This window comes from Siniperca chuatsi, linkage group LG15 (assembly GCF_020085105.1).
Source record: "Siniperca chuatsi isolate FFG_IHB_CAS linkage group LG15, ASM2008510v1, whole genome shotgun sequence".
In the NCBI taxonomy this organism is placed as follows: Eukaryota; Metazoa; Chordata; class Actinopteri; order Centrarchiformes; family Sinipercidae; genus Siniperca; species Siniperca chuatsi.
The window spans coordinates 26941076-26966668 of NC_058056.1; the positions used below are offsets into that span (position 1 = coordinate 26941076).

The 25593-nt window shown below is 41.2% G+C and overlaps 1 protein-coding gene across 5 annotated transcripts in view; it reads right to left on the minus strand.

Annotated features, from left to right (window-relative positions):
- syt16 (synaptotagmin XVI) overlaps nucleotides 1–25593 on the minus strand; it is a 55923-nt gene that overhangs the window by 14898 nt on the left and 15432 nt on the right. For 2 of the 5 annotated variants that reach the window (XR_006374670.1, XR_006374671.1), the window contains exons 3-7: nucleotides 16298–16528; nucleotides 11452–11690; nucleotides 3948–4409; nucleotides 3629–3818; nucleotides 1898–2243 (exon numbers count right to left, since the gene is read on the minus strand). Coding sequence is in view for 3 of the 5 variants with exons in the window: in XM_044167729.1 (XP_044023664.1) it covers nucleotides 1930–2243; nucleotides 3629–3818; nucleotides 3948–4409; nucleotides 11452–11690; nucleotides 16298–16528 (1436 nt within the window). In the remaining 2 variants the exon portion in view is untranslated. Of the gene's footprint in view, nucleotides 1–181; nucleotides 2244–3628; nucleotides 3819–3947; nucleotides 4410–11451; nucleotides 11691–16297; nucleotides 16529–22166; nucleotides 22271–25593 lie in introns of those variants that run through there. The other 3 variants (XM_044167729.1, XM_044167728.1, XM_044167730.1) reach the window with 2 other exon arrangements.

Consider the following 25593-nt stretch of genomic DNA (forward strand, 5'->3'; position numbering starts at 1 on the left):
TGAGTACTTTTACTTTTGATACTCGCTGATACTTCTGTACTTTTACTTAAGTGAAATTCTGAATGCAGGACTTTTACTTGCAATGGAGTATTTTCATACAGTAATGTGGTATTGCTACTTTTACTTAAGTAAATGATTTGAATACTTCTTCCACCACTGAAAATAGTAAAAAAGTTGCTGGTTACACCTTCTAAAATGTAAAGATTTGCTTCATTTTTTTGACTGTTGGTCCAAAAACTATTTTTAATACATCGACTGGGCCCTGGTAACGTTCGATTATAGAGTAACAGATTCATTGCCTGAGCGTAAAAGTTCCTTCTTGAACTGGGAAATAGCAGTTCGACGAAATAATCTTAACTCAAGCTCCATATACTAGCTTTTTCCAGAGCTTTCAACCGCATCTCATTGTCTTGCAGGTAATCATGTGACCACACGGTGACAACTGAGTAAACTCTATCTGCCGAAGAAGACTGTGGGATGAGATTGGTCCGGAAAAAGCGAATAAGTGTCCCTTGAGTATGCTTTGAAAACATGTGGCCTTTGTTTGAAAGCTCATTTGCTTGTAATTGGGCAGTTTGAACCTAACTGAGATAATATGATAATAGTGTGATGGGTTAAGGGAGAAAGGGGCAGAAGAGATATTTTCCTTATTTTATATAAAAGACAAAGCTTTAAATTATTAAAAAAATGTTATTTTAACATAACTTTGGATGCTTTTATACTATTAACATACAATCCTTAAGAGAAATGCTATTCTATAAAAGTCTTTTTAGCAGTTGCTCTATATATGTCTGCTGTATGTGTCTATTTTTACCATCACAGAGCTCTGAAAGCACGGAGAAATGATTCTAGCACTCAAATGCAGTCAAATATCACTTGTTCGCCGCAGAGCTCAAAGGCAGAAATCAATAAATAGTTAAACTTCAGTTACATCCAGCCGTTGGCATTCTTGCAATCTACGTGATGTTGTTATTTTTGTGTCTTTTGTTGCTAAAAACGTTTTAACTGATGCATTTTATGAAGGAAAATGAGGCGGTGAAGAAAATGTCATCTGTTGGTTACTGACTGGATCATCATATAAAAATCCACCATTTGTTTGGAGACACAAACTGTAACAGAGATGAGAGAGACGAGCCTGCTGTGTTTCTGAGAAGATGTGACAATAATATTTTAGATTTTAGCTTCTTTCTGTTTCCTGTCTGCATTAGTGAACGTGTTGCAGTGCAGTTTTGTCTGCATCTCCACTGATTTGCCAGCTAGTAAAAGAACAGCAAGGTTTAGATATAACAAGTCACACAAACACCTCTAATGTGTGTGTCCTTTCTAACACAGGAAGCGTTTCGCTAGAAAAACAAAACTGCAGCTCCCTCGTCTCACAGCAGAGCTGCTTTGCCAATAAAAGTTATAAGTTAAATTCTCAGCTCCTCTCGGAGGCCGATGGACATTCTACAAAGCTTTTTACTGAGAATTTCTGTGTGTAGCCTTCAAATTTATAAAGGTTTTACATGGCAAAGAAATACTTTCTTTATCTGCACTTTAGTTGATTTCAAAAGGAAATAAATGAACCACATGAACCAAATTCTGTGTATTTTTGTCATGTAACCTTGCTGAAGGCTTTCTTCTTTCATTTATTTACTTCCTTATTTATTAAACAAAAAGATTTCATATTAAACTTGTGTCGGCCTCCAAAAGCAGATTAATTTGTTCCTCATGTTGACACAAAATAACCAGCCAGGTTTGGACAGATGTGACAATAGTGGAGATTGTGCTCTGAGTAAGCTCAGTCCTTGAACCCATCGCCTCTGAAACCGCATGCGTCATCCTGTCCGCAGATCACATCGAGGCTGTCTTTTCATCCCGCAATGCTTTCCAACTTTCAGAATAAACTCCCTTTCACCTTAAAAGTAGAAATCCTAAATCTCGGTGGCGTTACGCCTCCAGCAGGACGTGCCAGCGGCAGACCTGCTGTCCTCGACTCTCCTTCATGTCCTGCCAGTGGAGCTGCTCCTCTTCGCCGCTGCTGTTCTGGCCCAGAGCGATCCAGCCCACCATCTCTTTGCGCTTCATGCTGCGGCGGTTGTAGATGGAGACCAGCAGCGTGACGTCCGACAGCTGGAACAGCGCCACCTGGAAGACGAAGGTCTCCTTGTAGACGGGGTTGGGCTGGCCGCGACGCACAGACGTCTTACACCGAGAGATCTCCTGACCGACGGAGTTCAGCAGAGTCAGTCGCCCATAGGTGTCTGAACCAGAGGGAAAGAGGGGGCAGGAGAGAGGATGAAGGTAGGAAGAGGTGAGAGGAAGCAGGAAAAAATATACAAATGTTAACCTTCTTTTTCTGTCATGTTGATAATCTAATTGTCGCTGACTCTAAGGAGAGGGTTCCCTTACTTGTGTACATACAGTTTACTCTCTATGTGTGTTTCTATGGATGCGACAGATTCTTCTTTGTTATTGGTTGTAATTATTAAAGTTGGCAACCTAACACCACACGTCTCATGGTGGTCTAATCCCAGCTCACGTTTTCTACCGTATTAGTGAGCGAACGATCCAAACGGCTCGAAAATCCTCATAAACGTTACCTGACCACTGTTCTACACAGCGAGGAAGGAAGTTGACTCAACTTTGCCACAACACAATTCATTTGGCGTCATCTGGCAACTTGCTGTGATAAATCGGCCAATACTAGTTTTTGCAGATATTTCAGTAAAGACGTTCATGTCAGTCAATGGGTAACACAACACTTAGAGTTTACAGCCACTCTAGCAGCTCTGTGAGGCTGTACTTATGCACAGTTGTGCTTTGAGCTAAATGCTAACCTTAGCATGCTAACATGCTCACAATGACGATGTTAAGGAGGAGGAATAATGTTAACCATGGTCACAATCTTAGTTTAGTCTGTTAGCATGCTAACATTAATTAACAATAAACGCAAAGTACAGCTGAGGCTGATGGGAATGTCATTAGTTTTGCAGGTATTTGGTCATAAACCAAAGTATTGAACAAATTAAAATTATGACCTGATGATGGCGCTAGAGGAAAAAGTCAGAGGATCACCAAAGTTATTACAATTCATCCTTTGGGGACCATGAATGTCTGTACTGTACAAATTTCATGACCAATCTATCCAATAGTTGTCGAGACATGTCACTAAAAACCAAAAATGTCAATCTCATTATGGTGCAACATGAAAAGTCAGATTCATCCTCTGGGGAACATGAATGTTTGTACAAAATTTCATGGCAATCCATCCAATAGATGCTGAGACATTTAACTCAGACACTGCTATCCCTAAAGTCCCACTGCTAAAAATTGCAAATCTAGAAATGCCAAACATAAGTTTGAGGTAATTTAGAAACAGTGTCTCTTTTACAGTTTGTCCACCAGAAAGTTCTGCCAAGTTTATCTTTCAACTACAAATCTTGCTCTTTAATTACCAAATTTAAGGGATCCATATCAAAATGTTTATGGTGTGTTAATGTAAAACAAATATCACCCGATATGTCATCATCAGACTTTTTTAAACTCTAAAATATATATCAGTATGGGTCGAGCTATAATATCCATGTGTGTTAGAGTGTGTGTGAGTGCAGTGTTTGTGTCTCTGGGTGTGAGGCTCACTGCAGACCTGGTGGTCTGCTGATGGCCAGGTTTCTGAAGTGGCTGCCCTTGATGAGCTCCACAGACATGCGTCCCGTGGTGGCGTTGTAGGTGAGACCCACCAGCAGCTCGGGGACGCCGCCGTGGGTCAGAGACTGAGTGGACGAGGCGCTGTCGCTCTGAGACACAGCAGACAGGCTCAGCTGGGAGTCCACGCTCTGACACAACACAGAGAAATAAACTCAGCAGATATCTACACAAATCTGACCTCACAGCACAAAGACAAAACGCAGTGTGACAGCTAACATGATTCTTATTATGTCTAAAAATGTATGTAGACTTGTCACCTTGAGATTACTGCGAGGCTCCAGAACCAGCGTCGTCTCCATCGTCCCTCCGTCCGGGTCGAGCCCACCTAAACGCAGCAGCTTCTCACCCATCATTCGCTCACGGGACATCCTGCCCCCGAGCGCGTACAGCCGGAACCTGATGGCCGCCATGTGTAGTTCTGAAGGATCCAGGCGTGAGAAGCGAAATGTCTCGTTGAAGTGCGGCAGTGAACCCTTCTGTACTGACGTCTTGTGGCGTTGCTTCTTGGAGGGAAGCAGGACCATGTGAACCTGCCAGGAGTCCATCCCGCTGCGAGCCTTGTCGGGGATGTCCCGGGCCGCGATCACGGAGACCAGCAACTTCTCTGTGTCGGGACGGTACTCCAGAGAGAGGACCAGGTCTCCACATTTAGAGATGGGAGGTCGAGGGGAAGAGCTGACCGGCTGAGACAAGACCTCATCGAGGGGAGGCTGCTCTGGCTGAGAAGGTAAGGAGAATTTAAAAAAAAATCCATCTTATTCATTTAAAAAAAGCTTATTAATTCATTCATTTGTACTAAATAAATTGATAAATCATGAAAATTAGAGAACAAATAAAACTCATTCATATTTTTATTTATTTGTTGGTCAGGACCAGTTGCCAGGCAACTAACAAAGACTCCAGGAAGTCACTGCTCCCGGCCAAAACATAGTCCAGCACATAGCCCCCCGTAAAACGGCAAATTTTCAGTTTTACACTATGGGTTTCGTACTGATTAAACAAACGAGATACGTGTTTATTAGTGAGCTTTCGAGGTGCTGGTAGGTTCATTTCGTACCTTTAGACAGAGCCAGGCTTGCTGTTTCCCAGTCTTCATGCTAAGCTAAGCTAATCAGCTGCTGGCTGTGGTTTCATATTTAACAGAGAAATATAAAAGTGGTTTCGATCGTCCGGAGAGATCCGCTCTTCAGAAACTAAGCATCCAGTAAATAACTTCAAGTGATATTCAACCCATCAGTTGTGTATCAAAGACTCCTTGTAGTTTGCTGTATGGTAGCTGTAGTCAACTTGGATTCACGTCATTTTCACCATGGATGGAGAGTAGTATTTATTTTTTTAAAGGTCTCATATTGTAGAAGGTGAGATTTCCATGTCTTTGTTGATTATGAAGCAGGTCTAGATGCTATATAAATACTGGGAAAGTATCAAAACGCTCAATCCACGGAGAGATGCACACAGCCTGCATTCAGAAACTGTGCCTTTAAACGAGCCGTCAAGACTTCCGTAAGGTTGTGATATCACAACTGTACAGTCACCGCCCCCAGCACGGGAGACCGCGGCGGGGCGTTCCTCTACAGCACTGTTAAGATTGGCTCGTGTGGTACAAGAACGCCCACTTTTTCTTCTTCTCTATACGTTGCATCCTTTTTGGCAATCTAGAGGCCATTTTCCACTGAAATTTTTTTTCTGCAGATGTATTTCTGTGCAAAAGATAAATATTATTTTTGGATTTTCAAGTGATTCAATGATTATTTTTTCACACCCATTTGGATGACATTAAAATAAATCTAGATATATCGGTGGCTTTCTAATAAAAATTTAATATTTTCAGTTTAATTAGAAAACTTTGGTGGGGCAACTATTGCTTTCATTATTCTGATTGGTTTGTTGAGTTTGGTGACCTCAGGAAATTCCTGAGCATAGGTCTAATCAGCCAGAAAAAAATCTAAACATCTGTGTGAGAAATTTGCTTTACTGAAAACTCCTTACAGTGCTCGTTAATGACTTTGGTGATCTTCTGACTTTTCATGTTGCACCATAATGACATTGACATTTTTGGTTTTTAGTGATTCGACAACTAAAAATCAGCAAAGCTCTTAAAGTTTGTACTGTTTTTGAGCTCTTTGTCAGTCATTATGAATACTGTAAAAATGGCAGCTACATGCCTAAAATACAAACGTAAATGACAGCAGGGATAAGGATGCGGAGTCTATTCAGTTTCAGTTCAGTAGATCAGCCAAGGGGTATGATCAAAAACATGCCTCAACAGAGTGAATGAGATGAGTACAAAGCAGCAGGTGTGAGTGAGCCAGTAGGGTCCTTATTCAAGCTGCTTTATTCCTGACCACACACAGTACAGCTGGATGTGTCTGATGCAGTCTCAGTCAATACTGTAAAAAAGAGAATGAATTTGACACAGCTCAAAGTCCCACTAAATGTTTTGCTACCAGCATTACATCATTAGCATCAATGAATGAATTGCTTGCTAGCTAAGCCCACACTTTGTTAAGATCGAGTTGGTACAAATTACTCATGTTAATGAAAACACTAAGCAACTGTTAGTTTGCCCCACTTGTTTCATCAAAGTCACAAATAATGGTAAAATGATTTAAGAATTTGACAAAAAGTGAGTTAAGTCATACTTACAACCGAATGCATGGCCACTGATTTAAAAGCACACAAACAGGACAATACAGCAGTCAGAAACGTTAATGGGCAAAAAACCCAAACAACTATCTCTAACTACCTCAAGCTCATACTCTACCAAAGATGGTCTATACAACGGTCCACCCGGACCCACCATCCAACCTTTTTTTGTTGTTGTTTTAACTTTATTAACAACACAACACCAAGCGGTCATTCCATCCCTGACCTAGAGCTGGAGGATGTTCAGTATGTCTTGCAGAAAGTGCTTTTTCTGTTGTGAAGGAAAGTTAAATATTTTCTGGTTTTCCCTCTGAGTTTCCTGATGGACACATAACTTTACTTGTTGCTAAAGTAACCGCTAACTGCTGCTAACTGTAGCTGCCGTTATTAGCTGACTCTGCGTGGACTGGGAGCTCAGAGCACCGGCGCCACCTAGCTCCCAGTCCGGGCAGAGCCAGCCAATAGGGCGGCTAGCTGCATGGCTAACTGAGCTAATGGCAGCTACAGCTATCAGCAGTTAGTGGCTAAAGAAACTGCTAACAACAAGTAAAGCTATCTGTCCATCAGGAAACTCAACTGAAAGTTGAGGTAAAGCAGCCAGAGGACATCAGAGGGAAAACCAGAAAATATTTTCTCCATAAAATATGATCCAGTTCCACCAAAGTCAGTGAATAAAGTTGTGTTTTTGGACTGTAATCAGTGAGGCCCGGCCCCCAGAAACACTCCGCTCCGGCGGCATATATCGTTTTTTCCAACCTAATTCTTGTCTCATTTGTGGTCTGATAAACATAAATTCATCCAAGTCCATTTAAGATAAGATACTGTAGCTGTCATGGCCGTCGAGCTCACCGGCAAGAAGATGAGGCGGTGCTCACAAGAGCTGGTTGCTGCCTAGTCTATTAGCCAGACCTATCTCCACACTAACGCTGGGGCCAGCTAGTTACTGGCCCTCGGCACGCTTCCAGAAGTTGGCCAATCAGAAAAAAGTGGGCTTTTAGGTCTGAATCTGCAAAGGAACTAGTATGTAAAGCTGTAAAATAAATGTGGTGGAGTATAAGTATAAATATAGCATTAAAATGGAATTACTTAAGGCACAAGTACCTCAAAATTGTGCAGTGCTTGGGTAAACATGCTTTGTTACTTTCCACCACTGACAAATATAAAGACTCACAATCACTGAATGATTCTCCAATGCTTTTTTCAAATGTTCAGAGACAGACACTGAAGCAGAAATCCTGTCATAAAGGAGAAATAACCCCCTCCTCCTCTCAGTGCAGCCAATCTCAGCCTCCTCTACAGTCAGCAAACACAACATCGATTGTGTCGCGTGTTGACAGAGCAGGGCTGAGTGTCGCGTCGACATGGCAACCACAGAGGAGATAAGATAATGACAGAGCTGCTGCTCGAGTCTATTGAACGTGCAGGTCAGGAGGTCCACACATGAAGAAGAAAACACAGAGACAGACACCTGATAAACATGGTGGACCCTGCAGCATCTGTGAATGTTTACTACTTCTTCCTCTACAGCAGAGGTGGAAGAAATACTCAAGTACTTAAGTAAAAGAAGCAATACCACAGTGTATAAATACTCTGTTGCAAGTAGTAATAATAATTAAGTAATGTATTCAAATTTCTACTTAAGTACAAGTACAACAGTATTAGCATCAAAATATATTAAAGCACTAAAACATACTCATTATTATATTAAAGGTGGAGCTCATTTTAATTACTTTATATGCTTTATCTGCTGGGTAGTTTGTGAATTTCCCCCCCTGAGATCAATAAAGTTTTATCTTAATCTATAATATTACATGATAATTGTTTGGTTGATTATATTTTGTATAAATAATCTCAACATGCAAAGTAACTAGTAACTAAAGTTGTCAAATAAATGTAGTGGAGTAAAAAAGTACAGTGTACAGTGTAGTAGAAGTATAAAGTAGCAAAAGAAGGAAATACTCAAGTACAAGTACAAGTACATCAAAATTGTATTTAAGTACAGTACTTGAGTAAATGTAGTGAGGTACTCTCCACCACTGCTCTAGAGGTAGTAAGGAGATTTTTACACATTACTGTGTATTTTACTACACAGAACTGTAAATTAAATATAATTTAAAAGCATTCCTGAAGAGCAGCATTTACTTATTTTTTGTGATCTTGGTGTTGTTGAGGATGAATTTCATTTTGTGTCTCATTAAGTGTACAGTAACCTGAGGAGTCCGCTATTTGTTTTGGTTTTCTGACGGTATTGTGTTGAGTTGGCTTCTTCTTCTTTTTTCTTTTTAAATAAAAAATTTAGGGAACATTTTAATGCCATTATTAGAGATGACAGTCGAGAGATGACAGGAAATGACGGGGTATGACGTGCAACAAAAGGGCCCCAGTTGGACTCCAACCTACACCTCCATTTGGGACACTTACAGTATATAAACCAATCAATCAATATATCAGTCAACCAACCAAACTAGTAACAGGGACTGTAGTAGTAGCATTACTGGTTGTGAGGGCCCGTTGGGTAACATATACCAAGAGTATTTGTAGAAGTATAGTAGCATTATCGTAGAAAAGGTTTCAGTCGTAGTCATCTGGACACTGTTTTCAGAATCAAGACGTTTCGGCTCCCATCCGGAAGTCATTCTCAATTGAGAATGACTTCCGGATGGGAAAAATTACAATCTCTTGCAAACTGTGGGAATTGTGCGTCCCTCCAGTACATTTAGTGTTGCATGTCATTGTTTTAGTAAGTGACAATACATCAAATGGCGACAATTATGTTTAAAATGGTCCCTCACACATAAATCAAGTAAAAAAAAAATTAATAAATTGGCTGAATACACGTACATTTCTGTGTCCCAACCACAAGGTACTGACTCGCGATGCTTCCATTAGTGTTAGCTTAGTGTTTGTTCTAATATTTGTTTACAGTAACAGTACTTGCAGTTATAGTAGCGCTACTCATAACACTACTCGTTGAGGTAGTATTATTATTATTATTAGCAGCAACAGCAGTAGTACTAGCTTTAGCATTAGCAATGTTGGCTGTTATATAACTGTATAAATAAACTGCTACAACATGGCTCTCCCCGGTTTTCTGTAGCTCCACTGATCCAAACTCATTTGTTATTTATGAAGCATTTCTAGATGTCAGTGTCACCCTGTGTCTCCATGGATGTGTGTGTGTGTGTGTGTGTGTGTGTGTGTGTGTGTGTGGGTGTGTGGGAGGTGTTTACTGCACAGATTGCTCCCAATTTCAAAGTGTGATTCGGTGACTGAGAGGTTGTTAGATTCTACATCTCCACTCTCCTACATGCATATACACACACACACACACCAAAAACCCAATCCACACAGAAATAGATGTTAAGTAGATGTATGCACGCATTTATACATACACACACACACAGTGATTATTATTCATGAGCTTCTGTTTGTTAGCCAACGCAGCATGGAGAGCGAAGGAAATATCAACTATTTATACAAAACCTCGAGGCCTCAGTGGGCCGTGTTTAGTTTGTTTCTTCCAAAATGAACCTGAGAGGATAACATGGCAGAGTGATAATCCTCTCACAGCTGAATGATGATGATACCTCTGCCAAGCATGATGGGTAACAGCAGGGCTGCGGTCAGCTCACTGACCCCGTTAAGTAATCCCTGCCTTGTTTTTTTTTTTTTTTGGTGATTACTGAGCGCTGAGAAGTAAGAAATGTTGTTGAAGTTTTTTCAAAATTTGTCATAAAGTTTGCGAGGTCTCAGTTTGTGGTAATGTGTGCACGTATAGAATAAAAATAGAAATGAAATCACTGCGAATTACTTCTTAAAGGCCCCGAAAACCCGGCTTTTCAATCGGCTTCTTTCTGGTTATACTGATATAAGTGATGGGATCCAACATGAACACATCATTTCCTGCCAAAGTTTAAACAACACTGGTTTTTGCTCATGACAGATTTCTGTATTTGTGTTTTTGTTTGTGTTCTCCTCACTGGTTTGAAGTGGGCGAGCCATTTTTGTTTGCTTGTGTTGCCAATGACATTAGCCTGTTTCCAGACCTCTGAATCGACTCCTACATCAGATCTGGTGTAGCTGCCATTGACAGCTGTCAAACAATCAGAGCTCTGTAGCAGAGATCAACAGGATGTCGTATGGCGAGGTGCTATAGGCAGGTATGTGGACCCAAAAGCAGATGACGAGGAAGCGGAAGTAGCTGGATGATTACCGTGTTTATTGTTGGGTGGAATGCAGGCAAGAACAGGCAGAGGTGAGCAGACAGGTAATGAGCAGACAAAATCCAAAATCCAAAAATCCAAAATCCAGAATCCAAAATCCAAACAAGACAGGAGAACAAAGAATGAAAAAAATGTGACCAATCACATGCTAATCAGGTAATCATTATCACCTTGGTCACGCCAATCACATGCTAATCAGGTACTTAACAGTGATGAAGTAAATGCAGCCAGAAAACAATAGGCCTGATTACTGGTTACTGGGCCATCTTGGAAACTATTAGGTCAGTTAGCTTAGCAGAGTAGCTTAAATTTCTTGTTCCCGTCCCATTTTTTTCACAATTGAGAATGACTTCCGGATGGGAGCCGAAACGTCTTGATTCTGAAAACAGCGTCCAGATGACTACGACTGAAACCTTTTCTACGATACATTTTTTGGCTTTTTTTTTTTTGCCTTTACTCGATTATTTGAGAGTCGATACAGACTGGAAACGTTGGGAGAGAGCGAGAAGAATGACATGCAACGAAGAATCAAATCTGGAACGCTGCAATGACATGATGTGCTCCTTAGACTCACTCATCAACAGGGACGCCCCGGGTCTTTTATGAATGGTCCATCTTTGGGTTAATGTAAGATAATCATGTGTCCTTTTCAGGTCAGGGACAGATTTTCAGACCCATGAAGACTTCTAGTCTGTAGCCAGTTTTTTTGGTTGGCGTGTGGTTCGCTTGGACAATTTTATATGAGAAAGTATTATCAGCAAAACACACAAACATCTATAGACTGGTGGAATTTACATTCATTATCTCAAGCACAAAACAGGGACAGTTCAAAGTGTCTGCTAAACTGTAAATCATAAAAGCTTAAATGATCCTAAATGTCAGGCTGCAGTACCTCAGGGCTCCAGGTAGAGGAGCTGTCTGTGGCATCACTTTTGTTGGGACGTACGACCTTCTCCGTGCCCTCGCTGCCGTCTGCGTCCTGTCGGCTCGTACTGGGGGTGGGGCTGTCCCTGGCGCCTGATGCCTCGAGTCCAGAAGGTTTGTCCAGAGAGAGCGCAGACGCCCTCTCGCTCTCTTCTACTGCTGCAGAGAGCGGGTCCTGGAAACCCTGCTGGCTCTGAGCCTCCATTTCTGCAGGAGGAAGGCAACAGTGTAGGAAAGTCAGCATTAGGCCCCCTGGAGGTCGGTTTTAAATCTGCGGGTGTGAGGACAGCAGTTTTGAGAAGGGTTGGCGTTTGATAACGTGTTTTCATATCTGAATCAATCGATGTGATGAAGTGTGAGGGCAGAGTACGTGGAGCATCCTCAGCTACCTTCGGCTGATCTCAAACGATGCCTGACATATCACGCAATGCTATGCACTGTGGCTGGTGTGTTTCACCCTTAATGAAACAATAATACAATTAATTAATAGTAAATACTAATTAAATAATGTAATAATTTTTGTTAAATAAAACTGCTCCATGGTTGACTTATTTGAGACGATAAAGTCCAGTTTTTCTCAAATTTGACACAAAATATAAAGGTTGACTAAATATTTTGTTGACTAAATTTGACTACATACAAACTCACATGGGCTTTCAGTCTCTGGACAGAGAGATGCGATCAGACATAATGCAAAGGAAATTTGAGACGTGGTACAATTTCATACAAAGTCGATGTAAATACGCTTGTTGGTGCAAACAAAAGCTAATTTGCACAAGATGGAGTGAATCAATGCAAAGACGTGGAAGTGCACATTGTTTGAGACATTTGTGCTTATCCTGGGACATTTTGAAATACGTAATAAACATACAGGTACACGACGCTAACTAGCTATGTTGTCTCTACAGTGGGTACATTTTCTGTGAGGCAAACAAACATGGTCCACATGTCCAGCGTTCAAATTCACACAAATAACACAATAATTGGCATTCTGTCTGAACAAAACTTAAGACTAAATGTAAAAATAACCACCAAAATTAACACAAATTGTGACTTTGCTTAGGACCAACAGGACACCTACAGAGACCGTCTTTGCTTAATCCTTGACAGCAGAAACAGACATGATTCTTTCCTCTGGTATACAATCTAATTGAGTCTAGGAGGTCTAAAAGAAGCTACCTAAACCTTGTTTCGGAGTGTTGTGTGTTAACAGAAGTGATATTGTGTAATCTGTCAAACTTTGGCCTTTTTCTGAGGCAGAAACACTCGGAGAACAGGCCGTACCGCCGACCAATCAATGGCAATTATCTCCAATTCACCTTCATTATGGTCGGCCTGACTCTTATATCAATGGCTGCATAGAGTGCTGACCATGGCAACAGGCCGCGGTGAGTCATCAGCCTGTGTGTGTGTGTGTGTTATCTTGTTCATTTATGGGTTATGTCACTGCACCGCTCACATATTGGATAAAGACAGGAAATAAATACCAGTTGAGTCAAAGTAACCCCGACCCCAAACAATGACACCACCCACCAGCATCCAGCTGCTCATTCAAAAGAAGGCAGGAACGTTTGACTTTGTCTTCGATGAAAATGAATGTGTTGCTGTTTGGTTAGCAAGTTAGCTGCATAGCAACTAGGCTCTGAGGCGAAGCTCTCGTGAAAAGAAATCATCATATTTTTACAACTCTTCACCACACAGCTTCTCTTATTTAAAGTCATTAACATAGAGCAAAAGTTGTGATGTCACTTCCTGTCTAGGCGTTGTTTCACTAGCTTCTGTAATTCGTCTTCCTGGAAAAGTGAAGTGTCGGTGGGGTTCAAACTAGGGCTGCAACTAACCAGAACCTAAATATATTAAAATTACTCTCATATACGACAAAGAACAGCAGCACATCCTCACATTTGAGAAGCTGAAACCAGAGAATATTTGGCATTTTTGCCTGAAGAATAACTGAAATGGTTAATCGATTACAATATAATTTTCTGTCGATCGACTAATCGATTGAGTAATTGTTGCAGCTCTAGTTCAAACCTTCATAATATAAATAAAGTTAAACAAATGTGTTAGCATACTAAAAACTACAGCTCCCATGAATAGTTACTAGTGCAACAGCGTGCATACTTACGTCATTGTACCTTGCTTCTAATGTCATTTTTCCAACTTTTTATCCCATTTTTAATAAATTTTATTTATTTAATTATAAGGACAACACACATTAATCAACATTTCTGTAAATGCGCCAGTGTTAGCCAGCTGACTAAAGGCCCCAGTATACTTCATCAGAAGTGCACGTCGGATGGTCGAACAGCTTCGGAAACTGAGGAGGGGGCTGTGCGATTTCAGGTTTGTGATAACGTGTTGCTCTTTTTATTTATTCGCATTTATACACGTAAGGGTGTGTGAAGCAGGAGAATCTGGTTTGATTTGTTGGGTGGGAAAATACCACCAACAGATAGTGACAGTGCTGCATGACTCAGATGATAATCCAGATTATGCTTTGCTGGATGTTGGGATTAACATTAATCACAATTTTGAGGAAGAACATTTTAGGAACCGCATTACTTAAAACTTCTGGCAATGTATGTTTAATACTTAACTACAGAAATTCATAAAATGAGATGAAATGCAACCGCATGATGGTCCTGTGTTCCTATTCTAAATATCACAACCTTTCGGGTTAAACAACAACTCCAATCTTTTATCTTTCCCCCCAAAAATTACATAAATAGGAAAAAATACTTTGTTGTTTTTTACTGTTTTTTTGTGTCTCGTCTTTTGTTTTCCCAGTTCTTCATACATTTCCTCAGCCTTATTAATTTGCTAACAAACCTACAAATAACAATCAATCAAACAACAAACAAGTTCATCCAACAAAACCAGATTAAAAATTGCCTGGTTTTGTTGTCGCCTTCTCATCCTCCCCAGGTCGTTCTTAAAACACCAGAAACCAAATGACTACAAACAACTGTCCTAATTAATGCTGCTGTCTGTCCACACTCATCCAGCCACAGCGGTCCAATCACGCTGAGCCTCCCTGAGCTCTTTACAGCCTCTAATCTGCAGTAAAAACATTATTTGGGGCCTTTTGGCTCATTGACGCTGGGATGGATTAGTGGTGGATCTTGCTGGTTTGCTGTTTGTTGGAGTTTCAGGTCTCTAGCTTGACAGAGGTAAACTGGTGCAATCTGCTCTTCCTGACCCCGCTCGTATAAAGTCTAATTCAGTTACTTACTGCACACAAGTTTGGTCAGGAAAGGGGGAAGGTACCTGCACGGTGCCGATGACCGAGGGCTGAGGGAAACGATTGCCACGTGAAGAAAGTCAAAAAGAGTCCAGGCCCGAAACACCAGTTAAATCTGGTCTCAGATTCACCAGGAGGCCAGAAAGCGGTTGGGATGCTCATGTTGCACTTTTTCTTCTCAATGTGCAATTAACATTAGTGAATCCTTTGCTGATAGATTAGCCACAAGCACCCCGATAAACTGTGCTGTGGCTTTATTTTGGAGTCACTCGCTGCGCTCAAACTCTGGAGACGCGATAGGATGCCATTTATTGTGCGCTGAACCTGTAAAAACATGCTACACATGACTCAAGAGTCAAAAGGTGCCTAGTGGGACATGGCGAAAGATTTAACTTTACAAAAATGTCCTCTGACCTGTGGGAGCGACAACACGGAGGCAACCAACTGTGTTTGTTTTGATTCCCTTGGAAAACAGAAGCACAGTTATTTTCTACTGCACTCAACCACATAAAAATACTTCAGACTAAATAGAGGAAAAGCTGGCCGCCGAGGTCTTCCTAGTTCTCTACGATGGAACTTGAACAAGCTACTGGGACTTAAAAAAGAAATATGATGCATGAAAACTCATTGTTAGGTAAACAAACTACTTCATCATGCACCAGTATCGTGGCAACGGGAGAAAACAACTTAAGCTGAGTAGGCACATTATGTGCTCAATGCTAAATGTGCCGATAAGTTTCAGTCTCATGAGAGGCAAATGAGAGCCTGCTTCTTCAAGTGTGCAAATTACTTTTTCTAAAATACACAAATTCATATTCGTCCAACCAAATTTGTGCTTTCAATGGATGGTGAACTTCTTTTTGCTGATTTGTTTGTAATTATCGACTAGCCTATCGTGCATTATGCTATAATGTAGGTAAAAATCACTAGAAACACTTGTGTTAACTGGGCTGACGAGTCCTGAAAGAGGATGGGATGCTCATGTTGATCTCTTTCTGCTTCATGTGCAGTTAGCTTTAGTCAACTGTTTGCTAACAGGTTAGCCACAAGCAGGAATCAGGAAAATGCACTTAAAGTATTAAAAGTCAAAGTATTCAATGCAGGAAAGAAAGAAAAAGAAAAAGAAAACCCCCCAAAACTCAAATTAATTCAAAATAAGTTAAAATTATGAAAATTATTAAAAGAAAAAGCAGCAACTCCTGACATTTGTGAAGCTGGAACCATTAAATGTTTTTACATGAAAAATGACATTTAATAATGATTAATATAGTGCCAATTAACAGCTGTACTTGTATAAACTGTTGGGTAATTTTATTTCATAACAAAACATCATATTTTATAAGCTCTTTGTATGTTTTGTGTACAAAAATCAGATAAATGTAGTGAATTAAAAAGTATAATATTTCTCTTTGTAGTGGAGTAGAAGTAGAAAATGGCATGAAAAGAGAAGAAAGTACACAAATTTCTAAAAAGTACAGTACTTTAGTAAATGTGCTTAGTTAGTTTCCGCCACTGATGCTACTATAATGTGTGGAGGAATACAGTGTTTTAAGGGAGATCAGCGGCACACCTTCACAGTCTGACGGCTCTGTGCTGCCCTCCTCCTGGTCCGACAGCCGGGTGAATTTGTGGCGTCGGCCCAAAGCCAGCTGAGTCTGCTGGGGCTGCTGCTCACTGCCGTTAGCTGCTGTGGTGCGAAAACTCTGTGAACGCGACACCGAGATCTCAAACTGCTTCAGGACCTCGTCCTCACTGTCAGAGGAGCTGGTGGCATCGTCTTCATCGTCACCGTAGCTGTTCACTGCGGGGAGATAAACACAGGGAGACGGGGGAGTGACGAGGACGAAGATCTGGGTTAAGGAGCAAAAGGCAAAAGAGGACAGGAGGAAACAAGGAAGAACGGAGAGGAGAGGAGAGAGGAGAGGAGGAAACAAGGAAGAACAAAGAGGAGAGGAGAGGAGAGGAGAGGAGAGGAGGAAACAAGGAAGAACGGAGAGGAGGGGAGAGGAGAGGAGGAAACAAGGAAGAACAAAGAGGAGAGGAGAGGAGAGGAGGAAACAAGGAAGAACGAAGAGGAGAGGAGAGGAGGAAACAAGGAAGAAGGGAGAGAAGAGGAAATGAGGAGGAAACAAGGAAGAAAAGAAAGAAGAGGAGAGGAAATGAGAAGAAAGGAGGACACAAGGAAGAAAGGAGAGGAGAGGAGGAAACAAGGAAGAAAGGAGAGGAGAGAAGGGAAGAGGAGGAAACAAGGAAGAACGAAGAGGAGAGGAGGAAACAAGAAAGAAAGAAAGAAGAGGAGAGGAGGAAACAAGGAAGAACAAAGAGGAGAGGAGAGGAGAGGAGGAAATAAGGAAGAACGAAGAGGAGAGGAGGAAACACGGAAGAAAGGGGAAGGTGGGGAGGAAACAAGGAAGAACGAAGAGGAGAGGAGGAAACAAGGAAGAGCGAAGAGGAGAGGAGGAAACAAGGAAGAACGAAGAGGAGAGGAGGAAACACGGAAGAAAGGGGAAGGTGGGGAGGAAACAAGGAAGAACGAAGAGGAGAGGACAAAACAAGGAAGAAAGGAGAGGAGAGGAAATGAGAGGAGAGGAGGAAACAAGGAAAAAGGAAGAGGGGGAGAGGAGGAAACAAGAAAGGAAAGGAGAGGAGAGGAAATGAGAAGAGAGGAGGAAACAAGGAAGGAAAGGAGAGGAGAGGAAATGAGAGGAGAGGAGGAAACAAGGAAAAAAAGAAGAGGGGAGAGGAGGAAACAAGAAAGGAAAGGAGAGGAGAGGAAATGAGAAGAGAGGAGGAAACAAGGAAGGAAAGGAGAGGAGAGGAAATGAGAGGAGAGGAGGAAACAAGGAAAAAGGAAGAGGGGGAGAGGAGGAAACAAGGAAGAAAGAAGAGGAGAGGAAATGAGAAGAAAGGAGGACACAAGGAAGAAAGGAGAGGAGAGGAGGAAACAAGGAAGAAAGGAGAGGAGAGAAGAGAAGAGGAGGAAACAAGGAAGAACGAAGAGGAGAGGAGGAAACAAGAAAGAAAGAAGAGGAGAGGAGGAAACAAGGAAGAAAGAAGAGGAGAGGAGGAAACAAGGAAGAAAGGAGAGGAGAGGAAATGAGGAGGAAACAAGGAAGAAAGGAAAGAAGAGGAGAGGAAATGAGAAGAAATGAGGAAACAAGGAAGAAAGAAGAGGAGAGGAGGAAACAAGGAAGAAAGAAGAGGAGAGGAAATGAGAGGAGAGGAGGAAACAAGGAAGGAAAGGAGAGGAGAGGAAATGAGAGGAGAGGAGGAAACAAGGAAAAAGGAAGAGGGGGAGAGGAGGAAACAAGGAAGAAAGAAGAGGAGAGGAAATGAGAAGAAAGGAGGACACAAGGAAGAAAGGAGAGGAGAGGAGGAAACAAGGAAGAAAGGAGAGGAGAGAAGAGAAGAGGAGGAAACAAGGAAGAACGAAGAGGAGAGGAGGAAACAAGAAAGAAAGAAGAGGAGAGGAGGAAACAAGGAAGAAAGAAGAGGAGAGGAGGAAACAAGGAAGAAAGGAGAGGAGAGGAAATGAGGAGGAAACAAGGAAGAAAGGAAAGAAGAGGAGAGGAAATGAGAAGAAAGGAGGAAACAAGGAAGAAAGAAGAGGAGAGGAGGAAACAAGAAAGAAAGAAGAGGAGAGGAGGAAACAAGGAAGAAAGAAGAGGAGAGGAGGAAACAAGGAAGAAAGGAGAGGAGAGGAAATGAGGAGGAAACAAGGAAGAAAGGAAAGGAGAGGAGAGGAAATGAGAAGAAAGGAGGAAACAAGGAAGAAAGGAGAGGAGAGGAAATGAGAGGAGAGGAGATCCAGATTGAAAAAGCATAAAAAACACTCGCTAAGCCCCACCCCCCTTAGTTACTGTTGCTATGCCTGTGAAGCTTTCCGTTCTCGCACATCCCATTGAAATGATAACGGGGGCAGATTTACCATTGAAATTTGGAGTCCTTGATTTCACACAGACGTAAACAAATGCAGCTTCTTAGTTTACTGACACCGAACTGTCACTGGCAGAGTTTATCAGCTGTGGCTGGAGCCGAGTGATCCAGGCTAACAGAAAAACGATGTTGTCGTGGTGTATGCAACCGGAAAGGAATACCTGCAGTAATTACTCAGGGCTGAAAAAAGTAGCCTACTCCCAACTGCGTTTTTCGGGTAAAAACAAACAAAATAAATCTCTCTGTAACTGTTTTTATTTACAGTTAATATTCTCCTTAAAAAAGACGCTAGAATTGTACATCAGTCAAAGATAAGAGAGTAGAGCACAGTGCCCTTTGTAGTTAAGATGGAACTACAACATTACCTATCAGGAAGTATCAGGTATCTATAAAGGAAGGAAATTAAATACACGCACATATTTTTTTTTTACTTCATTGTTTCCCTTCCGCTTCTGAAACCAAACCTACACCCTTGCTAAAATCACATCTACTATTATAAAATCCTTGGTTGGTCTGTTCTGCTTTCACACCACAAATGAACCGCACGAGAGTCCACTTGGAAGCAGACCGAGAACCTCCTTTTCAGGCGGTCTGCGTCCGGTACATTAGTCTGCACCAGAGTTCGATCGACAGCTTTCACACCAGCACGAGCAAACGCACCAGAGTTGTTTGGTCCGAGTGTTTTTGTCCTGAAATGTGTGTGTGTGTGTGTTTTAAAACTTATAGTTCATTTGCTCTGTCCCAAAATCAATGGAGGAGTTGTTGCGTTTTCCCTTTGGTTTGGTGTCTTTTCACGCAGAAAATAACAAAATGCATCACCTGCACCCAGCATGCACCTGGCTACGGGAGCCGTTTAGCTCAAAATTGCATTTTGGATCAGATCAAGGTCGGATTACGTCTCCACCACAAACGAACCGCTCCAGGATTAATTTGTGACCGGACCGAGACCACTTCCTTCAGAGGGTCTCAGTGCGGCTGTTTTGGTCCACACTCCAGTGTGATTGCTTTGTTCAGATCTTTACAAACGAATCGAGCCGAGGGGAGTCCGATTCAATGCGGGTTTGAAAACGACCATAATCTGGGCTAAAAAGTGCGTTCTGAATCTCTCGGCAGCTGACTGAGGAATCGTGAATGAACAACAACACTGTCAACCAGCTCACAGGTAGAGTATATTAAAGCCATTTTGTGCTAGTAAAATTATCGCTCCTTTATGAGATGTAAATGCTCATAAAATAAGTGAGATAGAGCACATATAAAGCCCATGCTCTCTCTCTTTCACAGCCTGTCTCTTTCTGATGGAAAAAATAAAACCTGTAGGGTTAGCAGGGTGGAGGGTCACTCCCCTCACATCATAATTTGACTGTAATTGGATAGCAACAGCTGAATGAGTAATGTGGTAGTGAAGCGATCGGCCCCTCCTCTCTAAAGTGCAGGTCACTGTCTTTACCTGAACGATCGCCATGGTTACCCGCAGAGCAGGAAGCTATTCTCTGAGTGGGCGGCTGATTGGTCTGCTAACTTCTGTCTTCTGAAGCTATTCACAGGCGGAAGCTCTCAGAGTGGAGTAATGTGGCTCAATGATTACATGCAACTGTAACGCACGCACACACACACACACACACACACGCACGCACGCACACACACACACGCACACACACACACACACACATGCACTCAAATACACAGGGATAGAAAAAACATTTCCCAAACCCTAATTGGAAAAATGCTCCTTTATAAATAAAAGTCCTTAGTATAAGGGAATATATATATTTAAGTATCAAAAGTAAAAGTATGGGGGCATCCTGGTGGGCTAGGGGTTTAAGACACTGACCACGTAATTGCAATGTCCCCGGTTCGAATCCGGCTGTTGCATCTCATACCCATTTCTCCCCTCAACTCCTGCCAGCTTTCTACACACTACTTTTCTGAACGGCCCATTTCAGAGCGTTAGAAAATAGCGACGACTGACTGACCGCACTTGAACACAACACAGAGACGACAGCCAACCGTCACCTCACACGCATGTACGTACATGCTGCGTCTGTGGCTGAGGCTTTAAGAAGTACTCCAGCCTAACTTCTAATCTCTGTTGAGTATCAATCATTGCAGGCTTGAAAGGTGGCTGTAAAAACTTTGTTCAGTCAGAGACGCTTCCGTCAAGAAAGATTTAACAAAACGCTGTGCTCTTTGAGGGGGCTCTAAAACTATCAGAGAAGTGTCCGGTTATAATGGCTGCACTGTTCATCTGCATGAATACGACTGGACTTGGTAGCCAAGCAGCTAATGAATGAACCACTGATTGATGAAGCATGAATGAAACAAGTGATGCCGATCAGCTACTGCTTCAGTGCTCTGTCTGAAGTGCTCCAGTAGTTTGCTCCTGGATGGATTCAGGATGGACACTAATGGTGACCATGTACCAAAATATAAAATCCACTTCTCTACTGTCCACATGCTCAGTTTGTTCCAAATACTAAAAAGATTGCCAAAATATGGCTAAAAACAATGTTTTTATCTCCTCATGAATGACACCATCAAACCCACTGGCATGTGGGTGCATTGGTATCTGGATTTCCCCCCTATTATTTACCATATCTACTATATACACTAATGAAACATATTTCTTGCAGTCTGGTTTTTCCTCCATACTTTCCATCTCTATTCATCTTACTAATCATTTTCGACATCAAGCAAGAACTCAACCTTTTATCACAACCTCGAGTAAACTTTACAAAATGTGCTGTTTCTGTTCAGAATCTCTAATTATATTTTGGATGCTTAAATACTTGAAGAGAAACCTAGCTGCTGTTGCACTGAACACTCCTGGTGACACTGCACCGCTAAAGTCTTTAAAATCAACACACACACACACACACACACACACACACACACACACACACAGCGTCATACAACCGAGTGCTCGGCGATACACTGGGACGATATAAAGGCTCTTTTCAGATGCTACAGATTACGCGCTGATAACCTAACCCATTCAACTAAATGTGTTAATTTTGTAAAGAGACACATTTATGTTACTTTTCAACAAGATAACATCATGCATGCATAACCCTATATACAAACAATGGGAGAATACATATGTTTTAAGTCCCACTTAAAAGTTTTCTTCAATAAAATGTACTAAAGTAAACAGGTAGATGGATTACATACTCCTTAATCATTTTCCAGCTACTTAATCTCCTAAACACCCCTAAAATACCCCTTTAAAACCCTTCGGATAATGCCAGAAATTAAGTTAGCTTAGTTCCTGAAAAATTTACATTTTAAATTTTAAATTTTAAACAAGTTTTTCACCTCACCACATTGTGAGTGTTTGTTTTGTCACTTTGTGAAAAGAAACCTGAATTTATTGAAAGTGACACATGAGCTTTTCATTGTTCTTTGTACAAATTGAACTATTTAATCAGCTCTACAGTTTTCACGACATCTTCACATATAGTTTGACTGGTTAAAAAAATTTAAAAATACACGTTAAGAGCCCATACCTCGTCCTGTGAAGCTCCAGATGAGTTTGAGTTGTGAATGTTATGGAGCGATTCCAAACAGGATGTGTTGTTTGTTCAGGAAACCAACTAGAAATACCAGAGACTCCACCTGCTGCAGGTGAGAACCAACAAACCAGCACAGTGTTTGCTCACTGTGGACACACTCAGATTCAACCATCCTGCTGGTGGGAATGTGACTTTCTCTTTCATTCATTTTTGATCTAATTTTAAAGCTTCAAAATTCGGAAAAATGTTCTGTTTACTTCAGCTAACCAGTGTACAATCTGAGTTTGATTATAGCTAAAAAAATAAATAAATAAATACCATCACAGAGTTCAAACTTTGATCTTCGAGTTAAAATGACTCACAGGTGCTCAGCCAGAATTTAATTAGTGTGCAGGATTTACCCTCTTCAGCCCACACGGAGGAAGCTCTCACATAAGCATTACTGTCAAAGCTGTTTTTTTGTGTTTAGTGTGCTTATTCGATTTCTTGCCGAGAATTAGATGAGAACACAGACACCACTCTCACATTCGTAAATCGGTAAATATGATTCTACAGCCAGCAGATGGTTAGCTTAGCATAAAGACTGGAAAGGTAACAAAATCCACCTGTCAGTATCGTTAAAGCTCGCTAATTAACATGTTGTATCTTGTTTATTAAGACAGCAAAAAAAACTCACCGACAATTCTCTATTTTACGGGCGATATGTGCGGCGCTTTTATTTATTTTTTGGCTCTGTTGGCAAACAGCAGAGACTACAGGAAGTTACTGCTCCCAGCCAGAGAAGGGTATATCTGCAGTCTCGCACACTACATGACACACCCTGAGATAACTTCCTGGATTAATGTATTTATTTTAACCCAAACCATGATAATTTCCTAAATCAAACTGCGGCCGCTTCGAGGGCGTATCATGTAGGAGGAGTGTCCTGTAGTACTGCGCAACCCAAAGATAGACCTACTTGCCCAGCCGAGAAATAGCCCGGCACAAGGTAGTTGTTAAAAGTTTGTATTTGAACTTGAATTACAGTATTGTTTTTGCTATTTAAAAAAAAAAGTATCAACATGAAAACCGCTCCTGCGTCATCATCCCTGTTCTCAGTGTGTTCCAAACAATCATTTTGTCCAGTTTTACTAAAATATGGCTAAATTCACTGAATTTGTGTCGGAAGGGGAGGCCACACTGTATGGTACAAAATGGTGGAAACTATAATTCTAGCTAATGCCATTTCATACAGTGGGCTCTACTTCTGGTAAAATAAAAATTGTAGTGTGAAATCCCTGGGGTGTGGTTTTTCTGACAGGTGTAAATCTTGATTGAGTGGATGTAGTAAAAGTGTGTTTTTAAAGAAATAGCTTGACATTTTGGGAAATATGCATTTTCACTTTCTTTCTGAGACTGAGATGAGAAGATCGACATCAAGCTGAAGTCTCTGCATAAAGTACGGAGTTACTATTTCTTGATGAACAACAGTTTATCCAGTACTTGCCGGTGCAGCGTCTCTGGTTATAGCGCAGGCTAGCAGATGTGGTCTGTGAGCAGAGGTTTTGGTGTCTGTACAGGCAGGATGGTACCAAACATGACAACTTCGCTGGGATGACAAGACTTCAGGAAGCTGCTCACCATCACAGTCATTTTGACTTTTCTGATTGTGTACGGGTTAAACAAACTGGATACAACTTGTAAATAAGACAGCTGCAGGTGCTGGTACAGGTGTATTTTTGAACTTTGGACAGAGCCAGGCTAGCGCTTTCCCCCTGCTTTCAGTCTTTATGCTAAGCTAGGCTAACCACGTCCCAACTCCAGCTCTGTACTTAACACACAGACATGAGATTGGTATCGATCTTGTCATCTCAGGAATAAAGTGAGTAAGGCTATTTCCCAAGATAGTGAACTTCTCCTTCAGACAGGCTTTGTTTTAAGTTGGCGCAATAGCAAGTTTGCTAGCAAGCTACCGGTAGCTTCCTAGGAATTATTAGGAAACTACAGAGCCGTGAAATAAAGTGTTAGCATTAAAGCTAGTTTCTGACACAAGCCCTTTTACCAGACAGGGCCTCAAGATTAGGTAACAAAACAGGACCTTGTCAATATTGATTTTAGTTGATATTGTGATTTAATGGTACATAGTCACAAAAAAACGCTATTCATCAAATTGGCTTTTGGGCCAACATACAAAAACACCAGTACGATCCTTTTTTTTAACATTTTGTTGACCTTTTGACAAGTGGGAGGAAAGGAATTTTTTACTGGTTGACAAAAAGATAACAACAACTTCAACTCTCTGTACTTTTTTCTCTTTGCTGAGTTTTTCTTCAAGGTTTTCTAATGTTGATATTTTTTTTATTGTGAGCTGCTGCGGGGCTTTGTGGCAGTATGTGGCTGACTCACTCAACTCTTTTTCTCATACATACAAACTCGCCCACAGAAACCACTGTGCAAATACAGACTCACCCACGTTCCCTTCCTGTTACTGAATAGTTTAATTGGAGTCATAATGCATACAGGAGTCACATACTCTCTTTCTCTCTCCCTCCTCTCTTTCCGACTGAGATATTTCAGGTTTTATAACAGGTGAACCGTGAATAGAAAGAGATTTCTTACTATTTGTAAGAAATTTGAAATACACGGACTTCTACAGTTCTGCTGGTTGTTATTGAGGTGCTCTCATATTTAGTTCAACATTTTTAGAAATAGTCTTATTATGTTCCTTTCTGAGAGAGAGAAGAGAAGATGGATCATGCTATGTAGGAAAGCAGGAGATCCGTATGCATGGAAATAAGATAAATAAAAGACCTGTATACACCTTTCTGTCAGGCGGAAGCACCTCCAGCTACTCAGAGCTACCGGAGCTTCATGATGATCAACACAAGCCCAGTCAGAGCTCTGAGGAAACAAACACTACAAAAGTGCCCAAAAATTATATATATGAATATTTATTCCTGTAGCTGTATCCCCCCACAATGCACCACAGAGCGCCACAGGAAGTCATTCCTGCCTGTGGCCATCAAACTCTTTAACTCCTCCCTCTAAGTGTCAGTCTGTTTGACCCGAAGTCACTAAACTGGACATTGAGCATTACATCTCCGCCATAATTAATAATAATTGTGCAATATTCTGTGTACTACTCCCGTGCAATATTAGTTTTCCCATGTTAGTTTTTCTTATTTATTGTATTGATATTATATACCTCTATTACTCTCGACAGTACATGCACCTCTGCTTATTACTATTACTTATTACATATTTGGTGACACTGTATTTTATACTGTACTTTCATCATCAACCGGTAAACCCACTTGGTACTTCACACTTGGTTTATCTTATACTTACACCCACCTGGTACTTAATTTATTTTCCGACCTGTTTTATAGTGTTTATAGTGTATCATATTGTTTTCTAGTACTTTCTCCGGTGTGCACTGACG